The 26,120-nt window shown below is 40.5% G+C and overlaps 1 protein-coding gene across 9 annotated transcripts in view; it reads left to right on the forward strand.

Annotated features, from left to right (window-relative positions):
- Cadm1 (cell adhesion molecule 1) overlaps window positions 1-26,120 on the forward strand; it is a 337,201-nt gene that overhangs the window by 84,406 nt on the left and 226,675 nt on the right. The window contains exon 2 of one of the 9 annotated variants that reach the window (XM_052759282.1): window positions 19,503-19,587. The exons of 7 other annotated variants lie outside the window; for them this stretch is intronic. In XM_052759282.1, the coding sequence (XP_052615242.1) occupies window positions 19,503-19,587 (85 nt within the window). Of the gene's footprint in view, window positions 1-19,502; window positions 19,655-26,120 lie in introns of those variants that run through there. One more of the 9 variants, XM_052759301.1, reaches the window with a different exon arrangement.

Genomic DNA, 26,120 nt, shown 5'->3' on the forward strand with positions numbered 1-26,120 from the left:
GATTCTGCTGTGGCTCTCACCAGAGGCAAACTCCCAAATGGTTCATGCTTTCCTGAGGCTAATAGAAGTTTTTGGAGTCCTGGAAGGTAGCAGTTTGATTTGTGTCTTTCAGTTCTCATGTTCTGTAGGAGTTTTATAAATACCGCAGCCTCGAATGTAAATAGGTCACATGATGCAGCAGAAACTAGACTGTCCATTCTTGTTCATGCTAATAGTTCTAACCACTTGGGCGTGTTACTACTGTCACACCTCCGGGCTATGCTGTTAAAGGAATTTTGTTTTCTTTTAATGGATAACAAAGGCATAGAGTTCAGCCACCACATGACAAATGACGGGCATGTCCCAGGACTGGCAAGGCAATTGTTCTCCTAAGACCTTACTTTAATGCTGCAGTAAAAACCTTCCTCGAGTTTGAAAGGTAGGAGAGGAGGGCAAACAAACATTTCTTCACACCAGATTCAGTCTGTTTGTAAGTCATGAGCACAGTGGCTTGTCCATTTCTGAAGTAGGTATTAAAGAGACCGTAGCATGGTATACAGTAAGAAGACAGACCTACAGTATCTTTTTAATACAGGTGTTCACTGCTTTAAGACTTGATGTATTAACATCTACACTGTGTCTGTGAGGACACTCTAGTTACTTTTAGCACAGTAATGAATGACTTTGCAAAGATTCACCACAAATTTCCTATAAACAGAGAGCTCCCTTAGTCATGTAATACATGATTCAATTAAAATGTTTTGATTTGCATTTAACTTTGCAGGAATTGACTGTCAAGGTGATATAACAGTTTAATGAGCTACTGGGGGCGGCGGGGGGGTGAGGGGTGGGGATTGTGCGGTCTGCAGCCAGACAGTTTTCAAGTGAGTTGAGATCTGTTTTCCCCGGGATGGTTAAAGAAAGGTATAGGGCCGTATTTTTCCCTTAGTGTTTCTTCTCTTACATTTCTGTAAACACACTGACATATAGAGCTCATGGTTTTCACATGTCTGTTTATACATAATAACTAGCCATCTCAAAGCTTCTCAAACCGCTGAAAATGCTTTTGATTATATCGTTTTAAGAACTCCACACCTATCTTATCTCTGCTCTTTTATTAAATTGCATTTCCCATGGCTGACATGATTCAGTCTAAACAGTAATTATTTGAGTTCTTGAAAATATTAAATTGCATAGAATATTTCCTGATTTCATTATGTGCCCCCCCCATTTTGATGCCAAATATTGATCCCAGGACCTTGAGCATTTGAAATATGTGTACCACCAAGCTACACTTTAGCCTAATTTCGTTTCTTCTACTAGTTGTTCTTACCTTATTGCTTACCTGAGGTTTTGAAGTGCGAGTACAGAATCTACCCCCACTCCAGCCTGTGTAACCAGTAAAGTTAAGCAGCATGAAATGGGTCTGTGGTTTTACACTGTCTTGGACAAGAGACTACTGCAGTCAGGTAGATCTGAAGTTATGTACTGACTCTGAAAATAAGCCATGTAGTCCTAGTGCAGAATATAGTACTAGGGTCCTGGAGCACAGGATGAATTTAAATAGTGTGGTGAGCTTTATCTGTGCTTGTTGCTCCTAACTGTCTCTGCTGCTTAAATACTGATAAGGAACATCTACAAGAATACTAGATGTGATTTGTGCTACTTGAGTTTACTGTTAGCCAGCAAATTTATGCATTCCATGTTTACAATGTGAGCAGTTCGCTTCATATCAGGCTTTAGTGATTCTGATGGGCAAAAATAGAAGTATATTGTTTCATATTTTTTTACTCTGGAGATTTCATACAAGAAAGCAGCAGACAATTGGTCAAAGATGCATAGCTTTGAATATAATTTCCGGTTTTCACAAAATGTGTCTTTGATTACCTCTTTATAAATGCATGACCTGGAGCTAAACTTTTCTGTCAGTGTCTTCAGTGGAACTGGGTATTAATGGCATGACTTGGCATTATCGGCTGAGGGGCTCTGTCACGGCACTCTTAACTGCACAGAGACATGGCATCTGGCATAGCAGATACCAATGGATCGAAGGTCTTCACAAGCCTCACGTTGCTATCTCACCAATATTGGAGTTTGGGATCCCACTTTATATAAGTAGAAAAGGGATTGGGATGAGCCAAATAGAGTGATGCCCTTCTAAGTTCTGCAACACTGAGGTCACTCTGGCTTTTTCTTGCATGTAGTTTCTTTCACAAAATCTCCCCTAGTTATCTCAGTTGGATCAGATTCAGTGTTAGTGTTTTAATTTTTTTCCCCTTTTCAGAAACAAATCTTTTGTGACCTATTTGCCTTCTATATTATTTCTTTTGCATATGCCTCAGCTCATAACTTTGAAAACTCATAAGAAGACTCTTTAAGTTGGTGCCTTTTCAGTGTGAATGCCTCATGCTGAGGGATGGACTATCCGTTTGTAGAGAAAGAGGGTGAGCAATATAAGCATCAGCAACAGTTGGCCATTTGCAGACTAAAAATTGCTCTCTCTCTCTCTCTCTCTCTCTCTCTCTTTTTTTTTTTTTGGTTTTTCGAGACAGGGTTTCTCTGTGTAGCCTTGCGCCTTTCCTGGAACTCACTTGGTAGCCCAGGCTGGCCTCGAACTCACAGAGATCCGCCTGGCTCTGCCTCCCGAGTGCTGGGATTAAAGGCGTGTGCCACCACCGCCCGGCTAAAAATTGCTCTCTCATGTGTACCTTGCTTGATCCCCTGAGAGTTATCTCATAATAGCACCCTGAGATGGAGGGAATATTCTACTTCTCAGGCATGAAAACGACCTGAGAGAGGTTGAGAGATCTTCTCCCAAGTCATTGCAGCCACTGGGATTCGGCTGGGATTGAAAAACATTTTTTCAGACTCAAAACTTCTACTTCATTTTCACCATGTTAGAAGAGGTGTAATATCTCCCTCATCCAATTCTGAAGCTGAAGTTCCCTTGAAAATGCAGATCTTGTAAGGGAATCCTCTTTGTTAGCACCTGATAATTGATAATGTAAAAAAGGTCACCCAAGTGAATCCACTGAAAGTGGGGATCAGAAACTTCATAGTGAATACAGGTAGAGAGATTGGATTGAACTTTACTATGCTGAGTGAAACTGAAATTTAAAATGTTACTTTATCTTGTATTTAGCAGCACTGAAATTGTCATTGCACCTCTGTGCTAATTCTTACCAAGAGTAGTGAGTCGAGAAGTGCTTGTTCTCAGGGCAGTGTTCCTGACACAGCCAGCTGGGGGAATGCCACCAGAGCCCCGATTTAGTTTATTTTCCTGTTGCCGTGATAAAATATGCCGACACAAGCAGCTGAAAGTAGAAAAAGGTTACTTTGGCTCACAGTTCAAGGTGTAACCAGAACATTATTGTTGAGAAGGCAGCAGCTGGTCAGCTCGTTTCTACCATCAAGAAACAATGCAATGATTGCATGCATGCCAGAGCTTTCCATTTTGTATAGTTTAGGATCCCCTCTCGGGAATGGCCCTACTCACAATGAATGTGTTTTCCCACATCAGTGAACACAGTCAAGATAATCCTCCACAGACATACCCAGAGCCTCACCTCTCCAGTGATTTTAGAATGTCAAGTTGACAGTGAACACTAGCCATCAGAGCTCCCTTTCCACATTTCAACTAGGACTCTTCATCATTGCAGGTTTCTTTTCTACATGTCTTATTGTTTTGGTTCCGTCCTGCTGGGTGCTCATTGATTTTTGATTCTGTTGGTTATTCAAATAGTTTTATCATGATCATTGACTTAATCAATTGCTGCATTTTTGGTAAGTTTTACCTGAATGCTGTAATATGGTTTATTGGAATTGTAAGCAATATAGAATCTTCCAGGGACCTACAAAGACTATGAGGAAAGACAGATTATTTTGCTAATTGAGTGGAGGTTAATTTTGTAAGTGTTTGATATTTTATTTTTGTTATGGCTTTTATTTTTACTTTTTTTTTTTTTTTTTTTTGGTTTTTCGAGACAGGGTTTCTCTGTGTAGCTTTGCGCCTTTCCTGGAACTCACTTGGTATATTTTTACTTTTTAATGACTGGGGCTCAAATGATTAATATTAAAACAACCAATGAAACAATTGCTTAATTAAATACTGTAAGGATGTCCTTTTCATATAGAAGCATTGGATGTTTCTGTCTTCTAGTCCCAAGGCACTTATTTCATGAAAATAAAAGTCTATCAAGTAAAGTATAGTGGAGGTAACAAAAAAAAATAGGCCATGGTTCCAAAAGAGGACTATATTTTAGTGTAGCATTTGTGTTATTTAGCAGATTAACAATTGCATGCTTTGTGTGTATGTGTATAAATATGTAAGTGGCATTTACATGAGGAATTATTTCTCCTAAGTGTGGTATCAGGAGACTGATGGTCGGTACTAATTTTATACTGATAGATAATAACTGAATAGGAGCCAGGCTAGTAGGGTCCTATTTTACCTCTTTCATTTACTAGCTATGTGAACATTTTTAAGTTATATAATCTCTTAGTGCCATAATTTCCCTGTATGGGTAATAGAGATCTGATATCTCTATGATAGATTTATTTTGAGGATTGAGTTAGTACAATGTCTAGAAACATGGCATGACACTTAGAAAGCTCTCAGTGAATGGCAGGAGGGGTGGTGATGTGATCCTTATTAGGTGGTTTTGAGGGTTAGGAGTGTACATGGTTTCTGAAGAAGAAAACCTGATGAAAACTGCATAAAGCTAGGACCAGAGCATTACAGCCTTCTGTTATTAGCAAAACAATAACCTCATGTCTTAGAGTATCTGTTGCTGTGAAGAGACACCATGACCACGGCAACTCTTATAAAGGAAAACATTTAATTGGGATGGCTCACTTACAGTTTCAGAGGTTCAGTCCATTATCATCAGGGCAGGGCATACCTGCACGCAGACACATGTGGTGCTGGAGCTGAGTGTGCTACATTTTGCAGGCAACAGGAAGTCAACTGAGACACTAGGTGGTATCTTGAGCATAGGAATCATCAAAGCCCACCCTATCAGTGACATACTTTCTCCAACAAGGCCACACCCACTCCAACAAAGCCACACCTCCTAATAGTGCCACTCCCTATGAGATTACGGGGTCCAGTTATATTCAAACTACCACACCTCAGAAAGAGCTGTTTCCTTAAAAACTTCAGTGTGTTGTTGAATGGCTTGTGAGAAGTCATCATAATACATCAGCACAAATATTTTCAGATCTTACAAACAGGCAAGTATTAATTTCTGCTTGTGTACAGCATTTCTTCCCTCTCATGTCTTTCTTCCTAACCCTCCCCCATAAGTAAACCAGGTATTTCTTTGGGTTTTTAACAAAGGAACCTTACAGCGACTGCTTCAGTGCCTGAGTGAGATGGTAGTTTGAAATTTCCTTCCTCATGTGTAAATACAGTAGAAGTCCAGTGAGAATTTATCTTCCAGCTGATTACTTGCTTTGAGTTGTAGGAGTGATGGTGACAGATGAACAGTAATTGAGGTGTGAATAAAATTTTGGAAAAGATAAATGATGCCATTTTCTGTGGAAAATGCTGCATTCTTCCATTGTGTAGCATGGCTGTTTATTAGCTCTTTGAATGGGGAGGGCTCCTGGTCGCAGCATAACTGTGGTTTTGAATGAACTCGGGATTGTTGGTGGTAAATGATGGTGTTGAAATAGAGACCTCACTGGATTGCCACTCAGGTGGCATTTGTAAGTGAGGTAGTCAGCAGCTTGTGAATCATTCCAGGAGGAAAGGAAAACCCAGGGAAGAGAGAAAGAAGCACGGTCTTGTTGCTAAAATTTGTCTTGTCCTAAATCCTCTAGTTGAGAACCTGCTAGAAGTCTGTGCCGTTCTTCCTCCTATGGGCATGCCATTGTAAATCACTGTAAGAAAGCAGATTCAGTATAGTAACAATTAAAGAGATCCAAGTTTGCTTCATAAAGCTGCTTATAAAAGCAGGTACAGTATTTGTTTTTAAGTTGGTGAAGTCTGCTTCATAAACTTGTTTATCAGCTTTCTCAGATCAACTTGGTTTCGCCTCAGAGTCCCTCCCATCCCTAGGAAAATGTATAGACGGGAGGAGTAAACTAGAGTGCTTCTGAGCTGTGTGCTAAACTTTGAGGCCTGTGCTCGCAAGTTTTACGATTTTTTAAAATCTTATAAAAATACTTCATGAAAAATCAGATAAGTCTGTGGTGATATTATGTTCCCCAAAATATTGTGCACCCTAATAAACTTATCTGGGGTCAGAGAACAGAACAACCACTAGATACAGAGGCTAGGAATTGGTGGCACACACGCCTTTAATCCTAGCATTCCTAAGGCAGAGATCCATCCGGATCTCTGTGAGTTTAAAGCCACACTGGAAACAGCCAGGCATGGTGACTCACGTCTTTAATCCCAGGAAGTGAGCCTTTAATCCCAGGAAGTGATGGCATGAAGCAAAAAGGTATATAAAGTGTGAAAACCAGAAACTAGAAGCTTTTTGGCCTGGTTAAGCTTTCAGGCTTTTGAACAGCACAGTTCAGCTGAGATCCATTCGGATGAGAACACAAAGGCTTCCAGTCTAAGGAAACAGGATCAGCTGAGGAATTGGTGAGATGAGGTGGCTGTGGTTTGTTCTGTTTCTCTGATCTTCCAGCGTTGACCCCAGTACTTGGCATCAGGTTTGATTTTATTAACAAGACACTTTAAGATCTGTGCTACATAAGTTGAATAAAAGGACCTTAATTTCAGCCTTTAGTTACTGTGTTAGAGTTCTTGTATTTAAGTTGACTTTGGATTTATTGTTTTACCAAGTTCTGGCCCTCTGCAGAAACACACCTTCAGGAGTTCCCACTTACCTGTGAAGGTCTACCACACTATAAGTAGCAATGATTGCTTACAATAATGAACTCTGTCCCCACAATTCTTCCAAAATAGAATTCTACTTCCTTGGACCAAAAAAAGAATTAGACTTTTTCTTGATTACATAGAGGGAAATTAAGTCAGACTGTATGGAGTCACCAATGAGTGAGATGACTTTGTTATGTAGATGTGACATGACAGATTATGTAGCGGCTGTTCCAATCATTAGCATATTCTACTTTTTTATTAAGCTTAAAAACGTAAACCTTTCCTATCATTCCGTAACTAAATATAGCAATGAAATTTTATTTCAAGTGAAGAACATTGTCCAAATCAGATTTGATGTGTGTAGGACACCGAACATTCATTGAGTGGTACAGATTGTGTTAAATGGGCCTGAAATAATGTTCAGGAAAGAGAATCACTTTCTATTCTTCTTGACACAAACAGTTTGTCACACATACACATCCCTCTCCCTATCTTGTTAGGGTGGTCGTTATACTTTCTATTACAAGTTTGATTCGCATACTCTAGTTTTCCTTGATTAGGTTTACATGAATACATTGCAATTACAGACAAGGTGTTATTAATATATTGCAATTAAACATGTAATTAATATGTGTAATTACACAGTGAGAGGCGTGTCAGAGCTGGGCTCTATGCTAATTTATTGTCTATTGTTGCATGCACAAAGACAGGGTTTTATGTGTGGCACTTACTCACATTGTAAATTTGCAGTGGTTTGTCATCAGTGTGTGTGCCTTTCGAGTTCAGAAAATCATTTTTATGGTCATGGAAACAACCGGATTACGATTGTCCTTTGCTGTAGCTATATGAAATATCCCACCCAGAGAGTTCATAGAAGAAAGTTGGGTATGAAACCACAGTGTCTAGTGTGTGAACAACCACGTAAAAGCACATGGCTTAATTGTGTATTTAGTTTTAATTTCCTTGTTATATTCATCTGTTAAATTACTTTGTTCTCTTCCAACTCTTAAGCCTTTGATTACTTTTCCTCTTTAAATACCTAAAAGTACCTTTTCTGCATTTACTAATTTAGTTATTTATTGGTGCCATCAGTAGCCACTGGAGTCTTAACCCATCTCATCATTGCTCACCTGTAGCTCTGTAAGCAGGCTTGTTCTGCTCTGCCTCCCAGAAATTATTCTATGACTTTCCCCATGTTCCCAGGTCTATCGCTTGACTGTATTTCTTTCTTAGAAAAGAGTTCTGAATTGAAACTATGGCAAGGAGAGAAAAACATCCAGGATCTACCATTTTATAGTACTGGAGGGAGAGAGAAGCTACCTGATGGGATTTGGATATGAGAAGAAACAAGGGTAATCAGTGTCTACTCTGTGGCTGAATACAGGTGTTGTCTTAGAGAAGTGCATACTTACGCACGGCACCATTAATGAGCAAAGAAGTCCTGGTGGGAGTTGATTCTAGTCTGTTCAAAGCGTGCCGTGTGCTATTTGCAGTGTCTGGTTAGGATATTGAGATGGCCCAAGGGCCGCCGGCTCATAGCTACTGGCATATAATTTTGATATGAGTGCTTAAGTAGATATACTTCCCTCCAAAAACACGAGCACTGAAGTTGACTGCTATTCGAATAGGCATGTTTCCAAGGGGGACCTGGGAACAGATGTGTTGTCTGTTCTGAATGCACTGGGATCCATCCATGCTTTGCTTACAGACCCCCGTCTGTCTGGTGCACTCTGCCCTCTAAAAGCTTCCTGAATTGCTTTGTATACAAGGCGGCTACTACAGCTGCAACTGTTGGATTTGGACATTTGCCAGCTTGAAATTTATCCCTGCCCCAATGTTATATATTGGGGAGTGGAAAAGGGAGACTTTTTTTAAAAAAGAAAAGCATATGGAAACATTCACTAAAAAAGACTGTGTTGAAAATAAAAATGAGTACATATCTCTAGAAACTACAGGCATTTTGTAGACTATTTTGACTTTTTGTTCTTTGCTACCAGATCAGATTTCAGGACCTTTCATGTCGTTTCGACCACTTACTCAGTTGGGCCATTGCTTTATTAAAAAACCATCATTACAGTGTCCGTTATTTTTGGGCTTCCCTTGGCTCAAGTATACTAGAGTCAGCCCTTGAGTGAATGAATGGAGATTGTTTTCCAGAATTTTGTTCTTCAGTATGCCAGTATTTAACAATTAAAAACAGAACAAAAACAACAAAAAGGGATAAGTAGGGAATGGGATTTCTTAAGGAATCTTGTTTTGGGATTGTCCTACCTGGCAGTTCCTTCAGTGGCTGTATGCTGCATGGATTTCACATCCCTTTGTATGTTACAGAGAGGTGTTGTAGTGCCTTCTCTGAATATCAGAATACCAGTGTTTTTGCAAAAATTGAAGTTGAATTTTGCTTTATTATATTCTTGGCTTGTTGATGAGGTTGGCGCCTAGCCTCTTTCTTCTTATCTAGCTATTGAAGTCTGCACAGGTGTGTTCCTGTATGCCTCCCACTAGATGAGGATTTAAAGCTCATTGTCCATCCCTGTGTGTACTCTGCTCTCCAGGCTGCTGCATTGACCTCTTTGGACTGATGCTGTATGGCATTGTGCAGTTAGGCTTGGCATTATCCATTTTGTGTGCTTTTAGTTTGTTTCTCATTGCCGGATTAGGGTTAAAATTATTTCATTTTAGTAGCCACAGAAAGCGCAAAATCTTGCATCTCCTGCCAATATTCTCTTTTTGGAACAACATCAAATGTAACTTGTCTGTTGGAGTAAGTATTTTCTGGCCAACATTTTTTCCTTCCCCCAGTTTCCATTGGCTTCTTTTATCACAGGGTTTGACCTGTTCAAGAGCCCTTCCACAGAAGAAGGATGACTTAACTATTTTCCTGGAGAAGAGTTGGTTATGAATAAGTGCTGGTAGTAAGAGCACTCTGGAACCTTTGACATGTAGTACACCATAGGAAAAGGAGGATTAAATTCCATTTCTCAGGAGCGTCATTGGATAGCTCCTTTCTATGTTCTGTGACTTTAGATCACTTACCAACATGATTGTGAATGTCCCCACAGCTTTTGGCCACCCAACATCTTCCAAGAGTGCTGGCCTGCTCAGCAGCATAGCAAACCAGGTCTTCACTGATTTATTCCTTTTGGTTTTGGTCCCAGATCTTGGATCGTGCAGGGATTTCAACTGATGGGGTCAGCCAACTAGCTGTAGGCTGAAGAAGTGAGCTATTGTGTCCTAAGGAAAAATTGTTGTTTGAGGAGTTAAAATTGACACTTTTTTTTTTAAAGCCAGAGGAAAGCTAATACATGGGAGTGTTTTTATAAAGGAAGACATCATTCTTTTATTTCCATTCTCATGTAAAAATAAGAAACAGCCTGGCTTCTTCCTAAGTTGTTGCCAATGTCAACATTACCACCTCCTTTAAGGTTTTATTTTTTTTAAAAAGAGTCTATTTTACAATTTGTTTGGAGCTGGAACTTGTTCAGTTTTGGAGCCCACAGGGACGGGGAGCACTTTTTAGAAATTTGATAATTAACAGGTTTATTCAGCATTTATACTGGCTTACCTTTCTTCTCTTCAGCACACAACAACTAATGTGCCATTTTTAGATGACAGCGGTATATTTCAGAGTTCAGTTTGAAACTAGTTGCTCTCTTGGATCCATGAGGGACCTTTGAAACCGTCTTGATGTTGGGTGCCTGTTGGGCCATGTCATGAGATTCCTTTCTATGTTGACATGCTGCCTGTGGGCCTGGTGTCTCCATTCCCCCCTTTCCACACACAGTGTGTCCACTCTTCAGCTTGAGAGACCATGAGCCAAGGTTAGGGAGCCTTTGGTGGTTTGAATGAAACCTGCCCCGCCCCAGGCTCATAGAGAGTGGCATTATTTGGAAGAATTAGGACGTGTGGCCTTGTTGGAGGAGACGTGTCACTGCGAGTGGGCTTTAAGGTTTCAGAAGCTCAAGCCAGGCTCAATGGATCACTCTTTCTTTCTGCTGCCAGCCAATCCAGAACTCTCAGCTACATCTCTAGCACCATGTCAGTCAGTGTGCTAATGAACCCCAATGAAATGTTTTTGTAAGAGTTGCTGTCGTCATGGTGTCTCTTCACAGCAATAAAAACTCTCAGATCTGGCCAGAGAACTAATTTTTTTCAACCTTATGGAATTAATACACGAGCAAAACTTGGTTAAGGTCTCTGGCCCTGTTCATTCACTCAAGTGTTGACCACTAACACTTCATTTGGGAGGACGCCAGTGAGTGTGGTCTTTGTAGCCTGCACTCAAACCTTTGTGGCATGTCCATGGCTACTGTTGAACTTTCACATGGGAAATCATTGCACTTGTTTACTGTGAAGTCCAGCAGTTGGCTACAGCTGTTCTAATTCTGTATAGTAGAAGAAAGTACCTTTCTTACATATATGCCCAAGAATATTCCATTTTGACTTCATTATTATTGTTTTTACAGTGGTTCCTTAACCACAGGGGACATTTCATATTAGATACCACCCAACATATAGTTTGCACAGTAATGTCTATACTGATGTTTATCATGGTAAATTAGATTTTATTTGATTATGTTTAGGATCCCTTAAGTGTACTGTCAATTATCTGGGTTTTGTTATTCCTGTGTTTTGTTTTTAAAAATAAACATCTTTAAACTTTAACATCATCAACATATTCTGATGTCTAGCACACTCAAGTAGGATTTGAGTAAATTTCTTCTCAAATAGAAATTCTTATGGAAGAGACTGGATGTGTGAATAATGAGGGAGGAAGTATCTGAGTGTTTTTAAGGAAAGAAAAAGGAAGTTCTATTTTTAGAATATGGGAATCTAAAGATACTCTTTATGTTTATATATCAATCTTATTTCAGTAGAAAATCTTGATAAGAAAACTAAAAGAAAGAAAATCCCTACCAAGTTAAAATCCAGCTAAGGAGTTGTTTAGTTCAGACCACTGTCTCTGATGCAGGTCATTTCTGCAATGTTGTTCAGATTTGTAGAGAAGCTTATCTACAGCAATAGAGAAATGCACTACTGCTCTAATAGCTTCACCATGTTCTAACACTACACCTGTCTCTTCACTTGCCTATTCAGCATCCTCTTTCCTAAGGTAAAACTGTGTGTTGTGTTACTGGAGATCAAACCCAGGACCTCCCACATTTGAGGCAAACTCCCTACCACTGAGGTCTGTTCTTAGCCCCATAATCTTCAACTTAGTGCTTATCAACCCTGTGCCTATTTTAATCATTTTCTTAAAGAAAAGGTTTATTTTTAATTGTGTGTGTGTGTGTGTGTGTGTGTGTGTGTGTGTGTGTGTGTGTCTGTGTCTGTGTCTGTGTCTGTGTAGGTATGTACACATGAGTGCGGATGCCTGTCAGAAGGCTTCGGAGCCCCTGGAGGTGGAGTTACAGGTGGTGGGGAACTGCTTGAAGTAGGTGCTGGGAATTGAACTTGGATCCTCTGCAAAAGCAGCCAGCACTTTCAGCCTTTTAGCCATCTTTCAAGTCCTTGGCCATTTCTTTGCTAGCATTTGCATGTCTATACAGGTGGTATAGTTTTTTGTGTTTTAAACAAAATATTAAACCATCTTATAGATACTTCATCTGGACTATGGATATAGCTTAGGTGGAGTGCATTCTTCATGTGCACTAAAAAGCTGTCATACTGCTGTATTTTTAAATTTGCTTTTCAGCTTTCACTCATTTGTGTGATTTACTAATCTTGATGCATGAGGTTATGAGTTCTAATTTTCACTGCAATATGATTTTCTATTTTGTGGTCTTAGCATATTTATTTGGGCTGCTAGGTCCTTTCCAGATTTTGAGCCCATCTTCAGTGAAAAGGATAACATGGTACATGTGGTCCTGTGTGTCTGCTCCTTTTGAATGGGCAACATTTTCTGGTGTGCAATACAAGAAATGCTTTGGGCACCCTTGGGTTTCTTGGATAACATGGCCAGCTGTGGTATGCTCCTGGCTGCTCTCCTAGGCACTGTGTGAGACTTGCATTGCTTCTTGCTTTCTCCATTACTGATATTGCCTGGGTTGTTAATTTGATCATAGTGAAAACATATTCCTTGTTTTGGTAGGTATTTCTCTGACTTGTGAGGCCTAGTTTCATTGCACACTTACTGGCCATTTGGGTTTTCTTTTCTGTCATTTGCCTTATCAGATCCCTCTTCTGTTTTACTGGTTTGTGATTCCTTTTGACGTGCAGAAGCTCCTCATGTTCCCAATACTAATCTTTGGTTACTTATATGCATTTCAAGTCTGTGGCTTGTCTTTTACTCTGTTTATGCTATCTTTTGTTGAACAAAAGTTTTTAATTTTAATGCAGCCAAATTCAATCTTTTCTTTCATGATTTGTATTTTTTGCTTCTCCTTTCAAAAATTGTCCCTTCCTCCCAAGGTCATAAAAATGTCCTCTCTGTACCTTTGTCTTCGGAAAATTTCAGAGTTTTTACCTCTTGCTTTGAGTTAACCTGTGAGGCATTTTTATGACATAGGAAGACTCTGGCTCACTTGCTCTCTCTCCCTTTTCTCTCTCTTATGATTTCTGTTGTCTCAGTGCTACACTAAGAAAAGACTCGTTTGTCTTTCTGAGTCTGGGTTACCTCACTCAGAATGATTTTTTCTAGTTCCATCCATTTGCCTGCAGACCTCATGATGTCATTGTTTTTCTCTGCTGAGTCCATTGTGTATATGTACCACATTTTCTTTATCCATTCTGCAGTTGAAGGGCATCTAGGTTATTTCCAGGTTCTGGCTATTACAAATAATGCTGCTATGAACACAGTTGAGCATGTGTTCTTGTGGTATGATTGAGCATTCCTTGGGTATATGCCCAAGAGTGGTATAGCTGGGTCTTGAGGGAGATTGATTCCCAAATTTCTAAGAAAACACCATATTAAATTCCAAAATGGCTATACAAGCTTGCATTCCCACCAACAATAGAGGAGAGTTCCCCTTGCTCCACATCCTCTCCAACATAAGTTGCCTTCAGTGTTTTTGATCTTAGCCATTCTGATGGGTGTAAGATGGTATCTCAGAGTCGTTTTGATTTGCATGGTATGTACGCACTCATAAGTGGATACTAGATGTAAAGCAAAGGATAACCAGACTGCAACTCACAACTCCAGGGAGGCTACCTAGTAAAGAGGACCCTGAGAAAGACACAGGGATCACCCAACAACAGAGAAATGGATGAGATCTACATGAGCAAACTGGGGGTGGGGAAGTTAATGGAGGGCAAGGGTCGGGGGAAAGAGAGCTGAGGGGAGTGGAAGGTCCCAACTGGATCAGGAGCAGAGTGGGAGAATGGGGAGGGAGATACCATGATGAATGAAGACCCCAGGGGAATAGGAAGAAGCAGAGTTCTAGAGAGGTCCCCAGAAATCCACAAGGATATCTCTACTATAGACTACTGGCAATGGTCGAGAGAGTGCCTGAGCTGACCTGCTCTGGTGATCGGATGGCGGAACACCCTGCCTGTCATGATAGAACTCTCATCCAGTGTCTGATGGAAGTGGATGCAGAGATCCACGGTGGAGCCCCAGGTGGAGTTCCAGGAGCCCAATCGGCGAGAGAGAGGAAGGATTGTATGAGCGAGAGATATTGAGACATGATTGGAGAAAGCACAGGGACAAATAGCCAAACTAATGGAAATGCATGAACTGTGAATCAGTGGCTGAGGAGCCTCCATGGAACTGGACTGAGCCCTCTGGATAAGTGGGACAGTTGATTAGCTTGAACTGTTTGGGAGGCCCCCAGGCAGTAGAGCCAGGACCTGTCCTTGGTGCATGGGCTGGCTTTTTGGAGCCTGGGGCCTATGCTGGGACACTTTGCTCAGCCTTGGTATAGGGAGGAGGAGACTGGACCTGCCTCGGCTGAGTCTACCAGGCTGAGCTGACTCCCCAGGGGAGACCTTGCATTGGAGGAGGTGGGATTGGGGGGTGGATTGGGGGGCAGGGCTGGGAGGTGAGAGGAGGGAGGACGGGGGAATCCATGACTGATATGTGAAATCAAGTTAATTATAAAATAAAAATGTATATAAAAAAAAGAAAGAAAAGACTCGTTCCCCTCTCCCTCCCTCCTTTTTTCCCTTTCCTACTTTAAACATTTTGAAAAACACACCAGAGAGATGTGGTGGCTTTGGCCTGGAATCTCAGCCAGCCTGGTCTATAGTGAGTTCCAGACTAGCCTGGACTGTGTAGTGAGGCCCAGTGTCAAAAACAAACAAACAAAAACAAAACAAAATTAAAAAAAACAAGGTTTTTTTAAAAAAAGGAAGAAAGAAAAGAAAAAACAATTTAACTCTAAAAACGGATTTTAGACTTAACCAAGAGAAGGTTTATAAAATAATACCAAACATGACCGTAGACTGATCCTTCCGGTTGTCCAGATGTTGTCTTAGATGGCTATAGAGGGAGTATGAAAATCAGAGACCCACAGTGGTTCAACACTGCTGGCTCTATTCAAATTTCACCATTTGTCCCCTTAATTACCTGTGTTCCTCTGGGCTAGGAGGACATACTGCAATTGACTTTGTCTTGTCCCACTTACCAATCTGTGACCCTTTCTCAGTCTGTCCTTTGTCGCTATCAGCTTGATGTCAAAGACAGCTAGCCAGATATTTGAAGAGTCTCTACAATTTTTTTTCTGATGTCTTCTTATGTGTAGATGTTTTATGCATTTGTTTAAGTAAACGTGACTATGTCCTTGCTGCGTCATGAAGAATTTGGTCTGCAGTGTCTATTGGTCCTCTGGTTGATGGTGGTCCTTTCAGTCTCTTGGCTTCAGTAGTATATTAGTCAGGGTTCTCTCAAGAAATAGAACTGATAAGTTTTTTTTTTTGTGTGTGTGTGTGTGTGTGTGTGTGTGTGTGTGTGTGTGTTAAAAGGGGATTTATCAGAGTGGCTTTCAGGATGTGGTCCAAGTAGTCCAACAATGGGTGTCTCCTGATGAAAATGTCCTAGTTGTTGAGTCTATGAATGTATCAGCAGTCCCAATTTGGTGCTAGAGTCCTCCTCTAGATTCCTAGAGAGGGACTGGCTCTAAGTCCACACTGGGATTTTGAAGAAGTAGATTCTTATATTAAGCAACAGGATAGATGAAGTTGCTAGCGAGAGTGCAGGCAAGAAAGCAAAAGGCAAAAGCTTCACTCTCCTGTTTCCTTTTATGTGGACGGTGTGACCTGGGTTTAGGGTGGGACTTCCCATCTCAAAGGATGTAATCAAGAAAATCCCTTGTAAGAATGCCCACTTGGTTGAATTTTAGTTGATTCCAGATGTAGTAATTTGACAAACCAATGCTGACTATTAAAAGTTGTGTGTCCATCTCTTTCCCCTCTGCTCTGCAAGCATCCATTCTTGGCTGAGGTGTTTGCCAAATGGCTTTCTATTTTCATCATTTTTTTATACTCATTAGCAGGAGTTCTCTCAGTGTTATGGGGAAGCCCATATTTATCTCTTTTATATTGATATACAAATCTACCTTTACATCTCTACTAGGGGCTGCCAGGTTTCCTTTAGAGCTTTTCATCCCCATTCTTACTCTGCAAGCGATGTGCAGAGATGCTCTCAGTCAGTCTCACAAATGGACTATGCTGGTTTTTTATTGCAAAACTATGTCCATTCTAGTTTTGCAAATTTGCCTTGTGAAAAAAGTGAGCGATTTGAGTAAAAAAATTTTTTTGAGTCTTGGTTAACCATGCTTTAGGCTTCTTTTTAGTTTTCGTCTACATATTCCTCCTTGTTCACACCTTTTATCCATTTCTGTGGGAGCACTTTCCCATTAATTTTAAGGAGCTCTTTGTATGTTAGGCATGTTATCCCTTTGATAAGATGCAAGCATTTATTTTTGTAAATATGCCATTTGTCTTTAGCTGATGGCATATTTTTGTAAATTATCATGTAGATGAAGTTATTAATCTTTTCTTGTTGCTAAATCTGTGTTTTCTTATTCTCAGTTTGTAGTAGAAACACCCATTTTGTTCAAGAGTTTTATAGATTGTGGGGAGGTGGGGTGGGTTTTATTTTTAGAAGACTGTAAAATGAAGAGAAAAGTACAGAGTTTGTGTCTCTCTACACACACACACACACACACACACACACACACACACACACACACACACACAGCCTTTCCTGCTGTGCATTTGATAAAAAGGGTAAGCCCACACCGACACCTAATTATCACTCAATTTTGATGATATTCTTTAGAGTTCACTCTTGGACCTTGTGTGGTTTGCACAAATTTGTAACAATATGTTTCACTGTTGTGGCACCATAGAGCATGTCCACTGCCCTGGAAGGCCTCTCTGTGTCCTCTGTTCGTTCATCCCTCCTGCTGCCCCTCCTACCCAGAACAACCACCAAGCTCTACTCTTTTGCAGAATGATAAGACACAGCCATTTTGGATTGTCTCCATTCACTTACAATCTGCAGTTGTTTTCCTTCATGGCTTGAGAGCTCATTTGCTTTTCGAAAAAAGCTGTGGTAAACATCTGCGGGTACGCTTCTGTGTGGACACAGTTTCCAACTCCTTTGGGTAAACATGAGCATGACTGCTGGGTGGAGGAAGGTATGTTTAGTTTTCCAAGAAGCCACCACAGTTGTGGCTGCTTTGCCTCCCCACTGACAATGGCTGAGGTCTTGCTGTTTCACACCTTAGCAACATTTGGTGCTGTCTGTCAGTGTCTTGGATTTGAACCATTTTTAAAGGTGGGCAATGATACTTTGTTGTTGTAATTGGCATTTGCTTGGTGACAGATGACGCAGAGAATCTTTGCAAATGTTCAATATGTATCACACACACACACACACACACACACACACACACACACACACACACACACACACACACACTATAGCAATGTCCTGGCAATCTGAATAGTTCTATTGCATAATGTGAGCTATGAGTGCAACTTAACTTATCCCCAGTGGCTTTGGAGTTTTCCAATCATTTGTTTAGAATTATTTGTCTTTCCCTTATGGATGTAAGATATTGTTCATCCTATACCAAGTTTCCATGTACTATTCGTTAACTTTTGAGCTTTGTTTTGTCCCATGCTACATCACTTGATTAATGCAACTAAACCACACGATTGTACTTGGAGTAGCAACTTGATACTATGGTTTACCCTTTAAAAAAAGATTTTAAAAATTTACTGGAGAGATGATGGCTCAGTGATTAAGAGCACTCACTGCTCTGCCAGAGGACCTGAGTTCTGTTCCCAACTCACAACCACCTATAACTCCAGTTGTAGGGGATCAGATGCTGTCTTCTGACAGCACTAGGCATGTATGTGGTATACTCATTTACACGAAGAGGAACACTCATACACATAAAATGAAAATAAATCTTTAAAAATGACTTATTACTGCTTGTTATTGCATGTATCTCTGATATTTGTGTGTGCCAGAACATGTGTGGAAGTCATCAGAAAACTTTCTAAATCAGTTCCCACTCTCCATCCTGGTTTCCAGGGATTGTCAGGTTTCTTTGACAAGTGCTTTTACCCTCTGAGGCATCTCACTGGCCTGCTAAGGCTTGCCACAATTCCACTGTAATCTCTCTGTCTCTCGCTCCCCACCCCCCACAGCTTTTCTTGCTCTTGTTTTCCTGGTAATTCTTAATTCATTTATAATGTATTTCAAGTTTGAATATTAAAACTAACAGGTTTAGTTGGTGACCAAATACTTAGCTTTCCTCCTCCAATTTCTAGAGACTTTTTTTTCTTTCTTTTTTTTTTTTTTGGCTATTTGGTATCAAACAACTTTTTGTGTCCATGTCACATCTGCTTAAAAAGAATGTGCATTTTCTGTTTGTAAGGTGCAAGACTTTACACACATACCACAGACTTTTTAGGAATTAATTGTGTATATGTGTGTGTATAGTGCGCATATATGCATAGACAGGTATGTGTACATGTGTGCGGATGTGCATGCCTATGTGTGTATGTGCCTGTGTATGTATATATAGAAGCCCAAGTCCTTTGTTTTTCCTCAGTCGTTTATTTCTTGAGACAGGGTATTTCACTGACACTGAAGCTCATGGATTCTGATATTCTGGCTACCCAACATGCTTCAGGAATTCTCCTGTCTCCTGCCTCTCCAAGGCTGGCTTCTAGTCATGCTCTGTCGTGCTTAGCTCTTTATGTAGGTTTTAGAGATATGAACCTGGTTCTTCCTGGTTCTGCATCAGATACTCTACTGACAGCGCCATCTCCCCAGCCCAGTAATATAAGGTTTATATGGGGTTCTGATGCAAATTTGAATTGTATTGTAGATTCAGAGATAATCTCATCTGGTCTCCTGTCGGACAGATGTTCATCATAAGGTCAGTGGGTAGACGGTGGAGGACAGTGAACCATGGAACTTACATGGCAAGAGGTGTCTGTGTAATTTTCTGGACAGAGGATTCATCAATTTTTAAAAAATGTTCTTTCATCTCAAAAAGATAAAGGCTGTTCCAGGTTAAAGTGAGAAAAAGAATGGAATTTAAACACCTAGCAACAGAGAATGCAAAATTGGGAGGAAGGAAAAAAACAGCTCTTCTTCTGCCACTGGGATCAGGGTGTGCTAATTATGAAATGAAGGTATCTTTTAATGTCTCCAGCAGGTATAAAGTCAGCAAGGAGTCACTGTCTACATTTACAATAATGGTATTTTCTCTCCTCTTTCTTTTAGGTAAGTGACAGTCTAATGCTTGGTTACCACAGTGTCAGAACGGATGCATGTTTAAGACTCCATCCCTGCCTCTGCTGCCATGGTAGTAAGTTCTAGTCTTCATGTGTGTCATGCTGCTGTGGGCAAGGGGCTGCCTTGCAAAAAGACACTAGGTAATTTCCTACAAGTCATTTGCCTCTTTCCATTACTTGCTTTACATGTTTTTTGTTTGTTTGTTTGTTTTTAAGAGTGTTCTCTGAGATTCTACATAGGAGTAAAAAAGCAGGGCGCTCTCCGATCACAAGAATGCCCGATCTCAAGGGTGGTGCAGAAGGAACTTGGATTTTGGAGCTGGATTAGTGGGAACTCTGCCCCCCACTATTAATTATAGGGAAGGTTGGCTGTAGTAGAGCTTTTTCCTTTCTCAGTTTTCCCATTTTTAAGTAGGTTCAGTGATGTCTGCTTGATCCCAGGAGGACTAAATCAGGGACTATTTATGTCTGGCCTAGTGTTCCAGAACACAGGTCTAGTTCCTTCTTTCTTCCAGTTCTATTCTTTTATCTAGTTGTCTAGTAACAGTGAAGTCTCCAGTGTGGGCAAATGGAGACTGACTGTGCCTGGTATCTCAAGTGGTCTTTGTCTGAGATTCTGAGAATCTTGGAAACGAGGCGCCGAGGGCTTTTGTAAAGGAATCTGCAGTGGGTCTAAAGAGGCTCTTCCAAAGCAACAAACATGTCCTTGAACTTGCTAGGCACTGTAGAAAAGCCCACTTCAGGTGGGTTGAGGTGTTGTTTCTTAGGCAGCCTCTGAAGAATCGGTGACTGTCTTTGGACAGTATGTTGGGAAAAGAATGCCTTTGTTTTGTCAAAGATGGATGTATACAAATAAGTGAAGAATGTAAGCTGAGACTGTTTATGTCATGCGATTCTTTAAATACTTGTCACATGACTGCATTCAGAACCATCTAACAGTCTGGCCTTGTAAACAGATGAGCAGTTTTCACTGGGAAGCAGAAGCGTGCATAGCCTGGTTTTTGAAAGTGGAAGTGAGTTGTGCCCGAGTTGGAAGACACAAGTGTGTGAAAGGCTGGAGAATTACAGGCACCCGTGCTTTACCTTGTGTGTGTCAACCCAATGGCAAAAGCCTGAGGAGAGGCTGAGGCCAAGGGAGACCACAGTTCATTGCACGTTTAAGAGATTAAAATATCTCCAAATTAGTTCCAGTGAATCATTTCAAATTATTTTAAAAGCCCTTTATATTTTAATCAGAGCCTATTCAAGACCAGTTAATTTGGATAGAATGTTCTAAAATTACTTCCCTCCAATGATGTTTTGTGCCATTGCCATAGAATGCAGAAAGCCCATGGGAGAGGGGACTTGGGGCATCAGTAAGTACCATGGAGCTGTTGATCTTAGTGGAATGTTTCCTGGTTTAATAGTGGTAACGATTTTGTTCTTGCTGCCTGATTTAGCTGGGATAATGAGGAATGCTCTTTGTAGAATGGTGGTTGATTCTACAGGAAGCCCAGAGTCCAGCAGTGTGCTTCTGTCTGTACATATTTAGGGAAGCCTTGGTGATGTGACCTGGCTCTTCTCTATCTAAGTCTAGTCTCTAGCAGCCTAGTTGTCTCAGAATCTTTATCCACCATTTTGTCTGTCTTCCCTGAAATTACTAATAAAGTTCTCTCTTGATAAATGCACAAATCTTTTTTTAGCTATTCATGCAAACAACACAGAGTACAGTGACCTCTTGTTATTTTTGAAGGAAAAAGTCTTGCACTAAATGGATTATGCGCTAATTCAAATTAAACTTTTATATTCTGTTCTTTTCCTTCAATGATGAAACTGAGTATCTGAGAAGAAAGGCCTGCCTGGGGCTACATGGCAGTTTGGTGGTGGGTCCAAACCCTTGCTTTCTTGATGGTAGCCTTCTTCAGCCTGCTTGGGTTGGGGAGGGGCCTTGTGCTTAGTGTTGGCATTCTTCATCTCCATGTCCAGACCCTCCGTTGTGGAAAACAGCCTCTCTTTGGAAGCTATTCCAAGGTAGAGGGGCCAGGAGTGCTCACAATTCCTCTCCCTAATATGTTGGCTGAAGATAGCAGCATCCGTTTTGGGATGTTGTGTATTACCCATTAGTTACCAGCCTTCTGCAGCGAAAGACGTAGGAAGATGGACAGGGTAGGCTTTTACATTGCACTACCTAGGAACAACTGCTAGTGAAGGACTTTTTGGCAGTTGGTTAGAATCTCATTGTAAAGCAATAACACACTCAGAGTTGTATTCAAACACTGAGATAAAGGCAGCAACCTAAATTCATGGTTTTGTTTTTTTCCATGTAGCTGCTAATTATTGAACATAACGAGGCTTATTCATAATTTCTTTTCTTTTGCTTGATAGCCATAATCCTGTATTTGTGCTGCTGTCATTCCCATGGCAACAGACTAATGTCGGAAGCATAAGATTATTAAATACAGAGCAGTACATTAAAATAATGTGAAGGTTCTGACTTACAGAGAGACATCACATTGGGGCAAACTTTAAAAAAGAGAATACTTAGACAAAAAGCAATTTACTTGGCCAGTAATGTTTAATATTCACATTGCTATTATGGAAGAGATTTGTTTGAATTATAGCCTCTTTCTTCCCGGCCCATCATCTCCTCTGGCTTTGCAGCCAAGTCTTAATCTGGTGTTTATGATGCCAGCCAGTTGCCAGGAGAGTTATTCTGTCACAGATGGATTGTGACTTCACTGTATGACAGAGGCAGAAAAGGATGTAGGATGGAAGAGAACTGTCAAGTTACTCTTGGGTAGATCTGCAGTGTAGTATTTCCTTTGCCTTGTATCTTCTTCTTCAGAAAATGTTGAGCTAAGTGATACCTTGCCAAAGGTTGGCCCATCATAAATGTTGAAATGACCCAAAGTGATAGAAGCCAACATTGAGGAAAATGTGTTCCATAGGTGGACCTTAAGTCTTGAGATGTTGTCATAATTTGTTTCGTTCTATGCTATAATAATGAAGCACATCCATTTTTGTGACACAGAAATTGATAGGCCACTCCCCCACCTGCTTTTCCTGTGAGGGGACTTGTTTAGTCTTCATCTAATGTGATTGCAAATATAAGGACACAGTGCCTGCCTTGTACCTTTTGCCTAGACTACCAGGCCATAATAGCCACTGTCGCACTGTTCACCCATGGTTGTGGAAGCTCTGCCAAACCTAGAGGTGTCCTTGAAGCCAAATTTTGTAATGTTCGTAAGCACATGCACATTATGGTCTCTCAGGGGCTCCATCATCTGGGTTCTGGGACATTCTCCCATTTGGATGGCATAAAAATAATCGGAGTCTTCCAAAGGAGAAAAGATTTCTGTAGATTTAAGCTAAGTACACAGGTGGTGCTGTGCGCACTGTCAACGCTTTGACTGTCGTACTCCATACAAATGGGATGCATATACCAGAAGTGATTTTCAAAACCAAGTAGTGTGGGAAGAACTGGAGGATAAGAAAATGCTGTGTGGTGAGGAAGAAATTTTGGCTGTGTTTAAATAGTGTGTGTCATAGAAAATTAGCTGCACCAAGTTTTTTTTTTATTAACGTTGAAATTACAGGATCTAGGAAGTTTTCTACCATCTCCTTCTTTTTTCATCCTTGAACTCAATGCAGAATTTTAATGACCTTTGCCCTATTCAGAGAGGCACTGTGGTAGTGGAGGCTAAACAAATTGACATTCTTCAAACATCTCTTTCTAGTTGCTGCCAATTTGTCACCTTGGAGTCTGCATAAGCTTGTTTTGGGTTTGTCATAAGACACCCTTTCTCCTCTATTCTCTCTCCCAAATCAGCATCCTTCTTAAAGAAGTGCATGTCAGCATACTGTGCCATGTACCTTTATAATGATCTTTTCAGCATTTTGTTGAGCAAGCTTCAGAAACTGCACAGTGTGTGTGTGTAAATGACTTTCTGTACAGAGAGGAGAGATGTATGCATTGGGTTGGTAATTATTTACTTCTCTCCTTCTTTCTTTCCTCCTTTTCGTTCTCTGGGCTCACAGTTATGGGAAGTTTCCAACATGAGGAAAATTTGTTTGGGGGGGGGGCATAAAAAAAAAAAGCACTGATTCTTGATTTCATTCCAAAAATCGTTATCTAATGGTTTTGGAGGTGCTTTGTCTGGGCTTTTGGATTTTTGAATAATCTTCAGGTGACTCTAGTGTTCAGATTCGTTTGTCCAGCTGCAGGGTTTCGCATTGATATGCCTGCCAACTGAACTCAGGGCAAGTTAACACATCATGGGTGAATCAGAGTTTTTGCATCGACTCTGACTCTCCCTCCTTCATGGAGAATCACTCTAGAACTCCCATTTCCTCTTTCTTGAGTTCATACCATGAAAATAACCAAATGATTCTGACATGGCACTTTGTTGTCTTTCTTCTAGAATATAAAGGAGATGATCATTAATTCTGATGTTTCTGTACTACTGCCTTTTAAAAAAATGACTGTAAATTTTTAGAAGATTTTAAATTACGGTTATGAAACAAAACACCAATGAACAGACATGCAACAACAACAGACCCCACAGGCAGGTAGTGAAAAGCATTAAGTCTGTGCTGGAGACTTGGCCAACACTGGAAACAGAACCTTTGCTTTCTGATACTGGGCACCACGCCACACAGCATCTCTCTGTAGTGTACTCCGCATACATGCAAATTGTTTTCCTTAAGCTCTTTATAAATGATGTGATGACATTAAGAGAATAGTTTAATCATGTTTTGTTTTTCAAAGTGTAACGCTAGAGGAGACGAGAAAAAGTAGATTTCTTCATCTCATAAAACCAAGTCCTTTGCAATAAAGTTCTGACTAAAACTTAGCGCAGCCGGTTTTCATTTATCTTGGTTATTGCTTTTCACGTGTCTCATGGTTCTTGTAAACACAATTTTCCCTCTGGAGCTAGATACAAAGCAAAGGTTATAAAGAGAAGTGTTGGAATCTGAGTGTCTTGCTTCGGATGTTTAGCCTTAAGAAATATATTTGAGCTTAAAAGAAAAGTAATAGGTTTGCTTGAATTTTCCTACTTTTGCTTCACATTCTCTTTCACCAAATCTATGGCTAGCCCTGAAAATTTGATTTAGACAGAGATCTGAGGTAATTCCATAAAGCAGCAGTGTCAGATGATGGCAAGGGATGCTCTTGCTTCTGTTGACACTGCCTTGTAGCCTCCAGAGAGCATGTGCAGATGTTAAGTCTAGATCTGGATCTGGGAGCACTACCATCATCCTGTGTTGTTTGCATTTGCTTAGAGCCCTCTGAAGGACTGCCTCTGTGGGGAAGAGCATCCCTGAGCTTGCTGGGATTTTCTTTTCCCTCCTGCCTCCCCTCTCTCCTTTCCCCACCCCCTTCCTATGAAGTTCAGTCTTTGCCTCATGGATGATTTATCACTGTGATTGGTTATTCCATTGCTGGCTGATCATTGAAAAGTCCATTATCACTGATTTCTGGTTTATATTCAAGGTAAAGATGGTGCTAATGCCATAAATGCTTTGTAGTTTTTCCTTTTGCTTTGTGTATTCATGCATATGCAGGTGTGAGTGTGTAGACACCAGGGAATAGACTGGTGTCCTTCCTCAGGAATGCTACCATATTTTTGAGACAGGATATCTTCATTGGCCTGGAGAACTGGGCTGACTGGCCAGTGAGGCCCAAAGGATCCGTTGTTCTCTCTCCCCAGCGCTGGGGTTCCAGGCACACACTGCTGAGCCCAGTTTTTTTATGTAGGTTCTGGGGGTTGAGCTCTGGACTTGGAGCTTGCTAGAGGCACTTTCCCCGCTGAGCCAGAGCCCCAGTGCATACTCCACTTTTCAGTTTCAGTCTTCTTCAGTAGATGTGTTGCTTAGGAACGAAAACGAGTAAGATTCCCTGTCTGCAGATTTCCTGCCAGATTTTATATTGAATTTGAAAAGAAAATCTTAATAATTTGATTCTGCATGAAAAGGACCCCGAGAAGCTGTTTTGAGCTATGTCTTACTTTCTGTTACTTTTAATTTAAGGGGAATGGAGTTTTCTGTTTCTTAGAACAAGTCTGATTTTTTCAGATACAGCTAACATTTGCCCCCAAAGACTTTATTTTCTAATATTTTATTCCTTTTCTTGCTGATGACAACCTTGAGAGTATATTTTATCCTAAATTATGAAATCTTCAATTTTTTCTGAATATAAAAATAAACATGTTGCTTTAATAAAAAAACCCATAAAAATAGATTTTAGCATATAAATTTTACCTGTAATCCTATATATCAGGAAGAAAAGAAATAGGATATATCTCCAAAGTAAAAAAATATATACCATATGTGTGTGTACATATATGTATTTTGAGACATGGTCTCATATAGCCCATGCTTCCTTTAACTCTTTATGTAGGAAAGAATGTCCTTAATTCTTTTTCTATTTAGAAAAGAAAAACAAAAACAAACAAAAAATGGATGCCACTATGCAGCACTGGCTGTCCTGGAACTTGATCTGTAGAACAGACTGGCTTTGAACTCACAGAGATTCACCTGCCTCTGCCTCCAGAGTTCTGGGATTAAAGGTGTGTGCCCGATTGCCCAGCCCAGACAGAGTTCTTGATTGCCCTTTGCCTCTGCCTTC

This window comes from Peromyscus californicus, unplaced genomic scaffold (assembly GCF_007827085.1).
Source record: "Peromyscus californicus insignis strain IS unplaced genomic scaffold, ASM782708v3 Scaffold_11__1_contigs__length_118956290, whole genome shotgun sequence".
Classification (NCBI taxonomy): Eukaryota; Metazoa; Chordata; class Mammalia; order Rodentia; family Cricetidae; genus Peromyscus; species Peromyscus californicus.